The sequence below is a fragment of the Micromesistius poutassou genome (assembly GCF_964030765.1).
Source record: "Micromesistius poutassou genome assembly, chromosome: 4".
Classification (NCBI taxonomy): Eukaryota; Metazoa; Chordata; class Actinopteri; order Gadiformes; family Gadidae; genus Micromesistius; species Micromesistius poutassou.
In genome coordinates, this window is record NC_140274.1 from 12,062,065 (window position 1) to 12,070,835 (window position 8,771).

Consider the following 8,771-nt stretch of genomic DNA (forward strand, 5'->3'; position numbering starts at 1 on the left):
AATTTAACCACTGAATGAGCATACAGTATGTCGGTTGTGATGTTGATAGCATGAACTGAAGGCTTCCACTACATGAGTATTCAAGCATAACCAGCACTAGACATATGCACCCTAATGCAGGGTTGTATGATTTTTCTTTTCAGGAGCATATTTGTGATTCTTAAAATTGAAAGGATTCTTGCAGATACTGTACGCCATTAACATATCTTTGGTTATTCTTTGGTGTGACTTAATGACTCTAAATGTAAGCCTATATATAATGTTTCACCTCTGATCAACCCTGGCTTTGTGAATGCTATACTATATATGAGTCACGAGAGGACAGACAACATGGCAGGGCAAGTTACACATTTTACAAGCTTGTAGGTAAACTCAATTCTAGTTTCTCCAATGTGATGGGCATTCAAACAAAACCCAATAAAAGGTTTCCCTTTTCCAATGCATTGCATATGTATATTGTCTTTTTGGATAATGCAATTGCTTTTGTTCTGCCACAAAGGACCTAAGTCAAAAACAACAACAATGGTCCTGTTAACCTAGACCTTATGCAGTAATGCTACAATACCACCCTTCCCCTCTATCAATCCCCTCACCCTCAGTCCCGCTCTCCCTTTCCCTTCCTCCCTATCTCTCTCTCTCTCTCTCTCTCTCTCTCCTATGGCAGTAAGGGGTGCTTTGCTCATGGAGGCAGACCTTGACCAGCCACCCCCCCCCCCATCCCACCTGTGAGAGGGCCTATTGTAAAAAGCTGAGGCAGAACCACTATAGGCCACCCCCCCCCTCTCCAACTTCAGTGTGGTTTCGATCCGTCACACATTGGTTAGGCTTCTGTAACAGATTTGGTCCATTTAAAGCTAGAAGAAGAATGGATGCACAGCCATGCTTCAGTAGAAACTGTTATTACTGTTGGGGTATAGCGATAACTATCTGGCTAATAGAAACTCAAGTTCAATAGCTAAATCCTCTTTGGAACCATCTGTGCGGTTTTAGCCACATTCACTTCCTCTTTGGAATGCAGACACATGACAACATTGGCCGCAGGCCTTGGCTAACTGCTGCATTGAGCATCTGGAGGCTTTGGTAATGCTTAGAAGAGAGCAACAAAAGATATTCCTACATGACACATACAGCTCCTGTTTGGTCAACATGTTTTTGCATCAACACCATCAAGGATTAGTGTAAAGTAGTAATTCAGAGGAAAATATGTTGTTTATCCTGGCTCATAAGAAGGCTATCTGTGCCAAGCAAATTAAAGGCCACCAGGTGTGAGTGTGATGAGCCGTTACAAGCCTTTTTGAAAATCTGCAGAGCGGCAGACTTTCAAAACAGGACAGACTTCTTTGAGTGATTATTGAAGAATATTAATATTGATATTATCCAAGTCAAATGTGAGCATTGACATTGTTGAAGGAAACACCCTCTTAAAACTAATATTACTTGCACTGATGCATACTTCTGAGAGCTGGACACCATGGTGTGAATTTGGGAATACTGAATGAAAATACAATTCTTGTTAAAACCTTTTGACACAGATGTGTGCTGAAGGCAGGTTTCACTAAACAAAAGTAACATTGAGCTGTATGTATCAAAGCAAAGAGATTTAAAAAATCGTAGATACAGCAGCAGTCCTTATTTGTAATAGCATAACTTCTGTGGGGATATGGCGAGAGCCTGGCCCGGAAACCAAAAACCACATTATTTACTGTTTCGTTACAGAGATATTATACCGAAAAGGAAGTCATTGCGGGTGGCTGAAGCTTTCAGAAGGGGTTTTAATAATTGTATTTCTACAGTGGCCAGTCTACACGCTGTTGATTTGACACTTTTTCTAAGAATGTGGTGTCCAGACAGGATGCCTTGTCTTCTCACCTGGAGGGGTTTACTACTGCTGTTTGTATTTGCTGTTGGCCAATCACACGCTTCAGATCCCCCCCTGCAGCAACTGGATTGGTTTAAACAAATATGCAGCTGAAGAAAGTGAAATGCCTCATTTACTCAGATTTCAGCTAGTCAGCTATCAGACTTTGGCCCAGTCCCATTTCTCTCCCCTTAACAAGAACACTTGCTTTGAGTGCCCTTAGCTGCAAGTCAGCTCCCGAGCTGGCTTGTGTTCAAGGGTTGATTTTAAGGGAAAAACAGCACTCCCCCTTGCTCTCCTAAGTATTGGGACATCCTACTCCTTTGCGGGAACGCGCAAAACTTAAAGTTAGGGCTCAAATCTAGGGGAAGGGGGAGAATTGGGACAGGGCCTTAGTATCATTAATCAGAGGTCTGATTTGGGACACTACTTAAAATGTAATGATGTATGTTCAATACATAATACCATAGCACATAGTGGGATAAGCTTACTCCTCAGTGGGAGAAGGCAAAACCAAAGGAATTAGCTCCAATGGTAGAGCGCTTGCTTAGCATGCGAGAGATCTATTCCTGCATTCTTCACCTGGTTTTGAATTAGTCAATCGTCTTGTCAGAGCTATCCTGAAAGGACTAGACTGACTTATGAGTCACATGTAGCCAGATGTCTAGGCGTAAAAGGAAGCCAACATTTTACACCTGTGTTGCTTTAACAGTTGACAATACACCTGGAACAATATAGGTGGTTATTCCTGCAACATTCGTTTTGTATGTATATATTTGTAATGTTCTTTTGTGCCTTTACGGACAGAACAGTGAAGACAGACAGGATAGTGGGTTGGAGAAGAAGGGGACTGACATTTAGCAAAGGACCATAGGTGGGAATCTAACCTGGGTTGCCACATGCTTTGCGCACAACGGGGTTTAGCCACTGAGCCGCTTAAAGTTCAAAATGGTCAGGAGTAAAAATAGGCTGAAAACTAATATTTATCGTAGTAGTAATTAACACTTACAGTTGCCAGTATAGCTATTTGTGTGCCAATTCTAGCTAAACAAATAGAGATTTGCTCTGCTTCAATTTACTGTATACGTTTAGTCATATCATCTAGTCTTTTGACCATGCGGTTCAGCCAAGTCTTTCTATTTATGGTGCAGCCGACGAGTTTAGGGTTTCATTTCACCACGCTGCTGGTTTTGGCAGTTATTATCACTCACAAGTTCTCCATGGTTGTCATGTTTTCAATTTTGTAAAGTGGCGGTGAAATACTTCCTAGACTATTTTTAGGTTTGCGTTTGTCTCCAGATGTCTGTATTTGTCTTTCTGGCCTACTGAGTGGCCTACTGAGTTAACAGCCAAATCTATTTTCATATTCAATCAAAGTTGTTGTGTGTGTGTGTGTGTGTGTGTGTGTGTGTATTTGTGTGTGTGTGTGTGTGTGTGTGTGTGTGTGTGTGTGTGTGTGTGTTTATGTCTGTATCCGTGTTTGTTCGTTGGCTGTGGATGCAAATGTACATTGTTGTGTGTGTTTTTACCTGTAATTATGTGTACTGATTTTCATTAGAAGGCATAGCTTTATATGTGTTTTGTTTCTCAGTAGAGACAGAGTGGAGAGGACTGGTCATAAAGAGTTAATTGGAGTTTCAGGCATTGTCGATAAGATCACACAGAAAAGGATAACTCACCAAACAGCATCATCTCTGTGATTTTCGATTTTTTTTCTTTTTTTTTTGCTTTTAGATCCTGTTCAGGATGTAAACTGGATGCGTGTGTGTGTGGGAGAGAGATAGAGAGAGAGAGAGGGAGAGAGAGAGAAATGCTGTCTGTCTCTTCAATCTGTGTTCTCGAGTGCATGTCCGTATCTATAAATGTATCAGTGTGTGCATGCGTGTGACGAAGTCCTACATGGGAAGGGTAAGATATCATACCATTATTTTCATGAATAGCTCAAACCAGCTAGACCAAAAACGATTGGGATTGAGCACCTCCTCTGGTTTTGCTTCCATGGTTCTCTCCCACTTGGTGAGGTTAGGCAGCAGGCCATCCTGCTGTGTGTAACCTAGGTGTAACCAGCTACAGTCTGGCAGGGATTGGGAAACAACGTGTTCAAACATTGTCCTCCTAACGTTACATCCCGGCGTGCCCAGTCCCCTGCAGGGATTTGCAAGCCTGGAATTAAGTTTTTACACCCATGTGTGACCTGCATGAGTGAATGCAAACTGAATGCAAACACAGAATTGCAGTCAAACCGCAGTGCAAACTAGGGGGAACAGTGTGTTCACGGAAGGTAATTACTCCAAAGAAGAGGTGTGTCTATCTGTTATGTTGTGCAATATTGCTGCTCATCATGCGCTATTTATAGGCTGGGGACACTTTCCGTACTTACTGTTGGAGAGCCCAGTGCTTGTGTGAGAGTATGTTTGTATGAGTGAGTTCATGGGTGTTGGAGATGGGTTAAAGTAGTTGTCCTAGTTGTCCAGTATCTGGTAACCTTACTACTCAGTGGAAGAGAGCAGCACCAGGGGAATCAGCTCAAATGGTAGAGCGCTCGCCTAGCATGGGATCAATGCCAGCATTTTCTATATTGAGGTACCTTTTGTAAGTGACCTTGTCACAACTTTACAATGCATTAAGTTAGCTACACGCGAGTGCTGACTTGTCCAGACCTTTAGCTGTGAAAATAAAACAATATCAAACTTGGTCTGAGTTGCACAGGGTTTTGCATGGATTGATTTGTTTTAATATGTATGTAGCTGGTGTTTAAACAAACTACTGTATCCAATAACAATTTCAACAATTAAAATATTACAATATTTACCACTGGAGCAGTATTAAAAAGCGGAAGCGGAAGCACTTCCACACTAGCAAGTCGTTCCAAACTCTGAACGCTACAAACGCACTCTTGCCTAATCTCCATAGGCCGCAACTCGCAAGGAAGCGTTCTAGCAAGGCTGCAGCCTTCACATTGGGAAACAGCCCTAGTCTGACCTAGCTTGCATCTAGGTCATACATGTCATGGCATTATCAATGACTTACCTTCTTCTGAGTAGAGAGTGACCACTTTCTTTGTACTTTTATTGAATTTGAACAAAAGTAAGAGCCACACACTCATAGTCTTCTTGTTTTTTTAACTTCCTTCTCCCTTCCCTGACGTAACTTAATGGATTTCGGAGTGCTGGCAACCGCACAGAGACACACGCCTCAATTGTGAAATTAAATTGTGAGTCACTGTTTGCGAACAGTCAGCATATGCACACAACAACGCACAGTTCTAATGTCAGACACCTACGCACAGACGGCATGTCTGTGTTGAAATCAATTGTGAAATCAAATGAGTAACAACCTACGGGATGATTACAGAAAGAAATGATTTATAGCAAAGGTTGTAGCGATGGTGTTTGTAATTATTCCAAAAACACAGTAAACTCTGAGGATGAGGCTGTATGCATTGACTCCAGACATTTGTACTTAAGACATTCATGCGATAATCCTTTCAAGTTCAACATTTTATTGAACAACCTGCGAGTTGTGAGCAGAGCTGACTGGATTTAATCTTTGCTTCACTGAATGTGAAACCTAAGTAGTGTACTGGCAGAAACCATGCTATAATTATAGTATGTACCTCAGGGGCAGAGTGACGGGGCAAAGTAATAAATACACATGGTTTAATAATTCCAGAATAAGCTTAGAGGTCCCTGGCCAAGGTGTTAAAAAAATCTTCATAAAAAATACATCAAAGCAATAGCAAAACATGCAGTTTCAACATTGGAAAATGACACACAGGTGTTTAAAACAGTAAAAGCATATACATAGAGAATGATTGCACATATATATATATAGACAAACATGCAGATCTTTACATTTAGTCTTAAAGAGCTAAGTCATGGGTGACTTTGTAAATCAAGCACAGGTTTGCATTTTCATAAGATCATCCCAACTTAAAATCTCATATTTTTAAGAATTTGGCAGAAATGGCAGTACTTAGATTGAGACCCTTGTTTTTTGTGATTCAAGTGGTTAAAGCGACTATGGTTGGCCTGTGAAGTTTTGATGAGTGAAAGATGAGTGAAAATCATAGAATGGAGAAAAATATTGGCAGCCTTTATAGAAATGTGAGGATATCTGCAAGATTAATCTTGACCGTTTTATTCTTCCTGAAAATAATTACTATTTAAAAAAAATAATTACTAATACTTTTTCCAAGTTTATCCTCCACATTAATATTATTCCTAAAGATTTTCTCTGTTTAGTAACCACTGAATCACTGCATCTCCTACCCTCCCTCCTGCCCTTCCTGCCTTCCTCCAGAATGCGATAGGAACCACCATGCCGGTGCCCACCACCGCACACCTATCCCCAGAGTCCTCCTTCCTGGGTCTCCTTCCCTTCTCCAGCTTCTACGTGGGTCTGGACCCGGAGCCCACAGAGTCATCCGCGTTCGAGGGCCTGGCCTTGGTGGACAGTAACGTCAGCCGGCCGAGCAGCCTGCGGTGCACCTACAAGGAGGACTTCAAGCGCATCCTTCTCCCTGCCGTCTACAGCCTCGTCTTCCTCATCGGCCTGCCTCTGAACTCGGCCGTCATTCTGAAGATATGGAGGCTGCGCCCCAACCTGTCTCGCAACAACATCTACATGCTCAACCTGGCCATAGCGGACTTCCTGTATGTGATGTCACTTCCTCTGCTGATCTACAACTATGCCAGCCATGACTATTGGCCCTTTGGTGAACTTGCCTGCAAAATGGTCCGCTTCCAGTTCTACAGGTGAGGGTTTTTAACATGCTTCTTTGTAGGTTTTGCTCAAGGTCAATAACCTTGTATTTCGTTTTTTATTCATATTTCCTATGAGCTCTCAATGTACATACTTGGTGGTTGAAGGCGATTCTCATTATTAGCATTATGTATGTGTTTGTGTTGTTAGTATTAGAACTTGATGTAGTATGATTAGCATGATTACACACAGTGCTACACACCAGGCTGAGTCACAAATCAAACGCATTAAGCAAACCCTCAATACTTTTAAGTACTTCCTCCATCTACCCTCCCCTGCCTTAGTCTTTTTTCAGTTTGTTTGTTTTAAACACATGAAGCTGAATCAACAAAACAGCTGCAGTGTGTCCAAACTATGGCTGTTCTATGTTACTGCTTAAACACCAGGGTCAGGGTTTGGAATACAATATATAATGTCTTGTGAGTACACAATAACGCTCAGACATATTAAGATAATGTTGTCCAGCTATATATATACGGTTATGTAATGCAATGAGCAAAAAAAACTAAAAACTACATGTGTAATAACTTGCCTCCACCTTTTGTCCTCCCCTAGCAACATGCACGGGAGCATCTTCTTCCTCACCTGCATCAGCCTGCAGAGGTACGTGGGCATCTGCCACCCCCTGGCCAGCTGGCACAAGGAGGGCGGCCGGCGGCTGGCCTGGATCGTCTGCTTCGGGGTGTGGCTGGTGGTGGCCATCCTCTGCGCCCCCACCTTCCACTTCGCCGCGACCGGCACCCAGAGGAACCGCACGGTGTGCTACGACATGAGCCGGCCCGACCGCTCCCTGGACTACTACCCCTACGGCATGGCGCTCACCTGCCTGGGCTTCGTGCTGCCCTTCCTGGCCGTGACGGCGTGTTACTGCCGCATGGCCCTGCTCCTCTGCCGGCCCGCCTCCTACCAGGGCGTGTTGGCGGAGAAGGCGGTCGAGAAGCGGGACAAGGCGGTGCGCATGATTGTGGTGGTGGTGGTGGCGTTCGCCGTCAGCTTCCTGCCCTTCCACCTCACCAAGACGCTGTACCTGCTGGTGCGCACGCTGCCCGGCGCGCCCTGCGCCACGCGCAACCTCTTCTCCGTGGTGTACAAGTGCACACGGCCCTTCGCCAGCATGAACAGCGTGCTGGACCCCATCCTCTTCTACTTCACCCATCCGCGCTACCGCGAGAGCACCCGCCGGCTGCTGCGCAGGGTCACCACCAAGGGCCAGGCCAAGGGCACCAGCGTTTGACTGTTCCAGGAGCCCCATCCCAGAACCCGGTTACAGTTTGGCACCGCTGCTGCTGCTACCACACCATAACCCAGGGGCTATGGAGTCGTGTGTATGGTATTCTGCCAGGGCGGTGGCGGGGGGGGGGGGGGGGGTATATATGGAAGATCTGAACAATATGATGATAGTAAGAACAAGAAGGCAGATTTAAATGATCAATATATGTATAACGTTAAATGCAGGTGGGGACTGCCACTTCCATATTCTGACCACAAGAGGGCATATTTGTTCCTTGCTGCTTGCTCCTACTTGTTTCTGTCTGTCTGCAGTCTGATGCATCCCTTGATTCTAATGTGAACACAAAACGCAAGAATATGTGACTGAAAACTAGACTGCTTAGAAGGGAAGGAGATGGGGCTTTGAGTTTAGCCTGACCTCTGTGGTTTTCCTCTTCCTGTGTGTGTGTGTGTGTGTGTGTGTGTGTGTGCGTGTGCGTGTGTGTGTGTGCGTGTGAGCGTGTGTAAGACCTTCCCATGAAACAGAAGTTCCCTTGACTTGTGTACATTTTGTTCATAGTGACAGAATGGAAAGATGCACTGTGCTTTTGAATGAGATTCTTAGACGATAAGCTTGATGTCTTGCTATGAATACGTTTTCCATCCTTGCATATGAGATATAATCTGGTTCTCTTGATGCCATGCTTCTAGAAAAATATTCCCGAGCCTGAGAGAATTAAAAAAAAGTTGTCCGGTTGTATATTAACTTGCATGACATGCGTCTCAATCTAAAGTAAATGAACATGAAAGTAAGGATTATATTTTATGACCTCAGCCACTGACTAGGCTCAAAATCAAAGGTTCTTCAAAACCCAATGTCCAGAGTTTATCTAAGATTGTATGTATCTAAAACATGAATCACTGCATGTCCCTTTGGATA

General features: G+C 43.8%; 1 protein-coding gene across 3 annotated transcripts in view; it reads left to right on the forward strand.

Annotated features, from left to right (window-relative positions):
* The window catches only part of p2ry6 (pyrimidinergic receptor P2Y6), a 9,152-nt gene extending 1,213 nt beyond the window's left edge, over window positions 1-7,939 (forward strand). The window contains exons 1-3 of one of the 3 annotated variants that reach the window (XM_084466834.1): window positions 4,280-4,441; window positions 6,161-6,615; window positions 7,178-7,939. In XM_084466834.1, coding sequence (XP_084322960.1) covers window positions 6,179-6,615; window positions 7,178-7,856 — 1,116 coding nt within the window. In that variant the 5' untranslated portion in view covers window positions 4,280-4,441; window positions 6,161-6,178 and the 3' untranslated portion in view covers window positions 7,857-7,939. Of the gene's footprint in view, window positions 1-4,279; window positions 4,442-6,160; window positions 6,616-7,177 lie in introns of those variants that run through there. The other 2 variants (XM_084466833.1, XM_084466832.1) reach the window with 2 other exon arrangements.
* The last annotated feature ends 832 nt before the right edge of the window (window positions 7,940-8,771 follow it).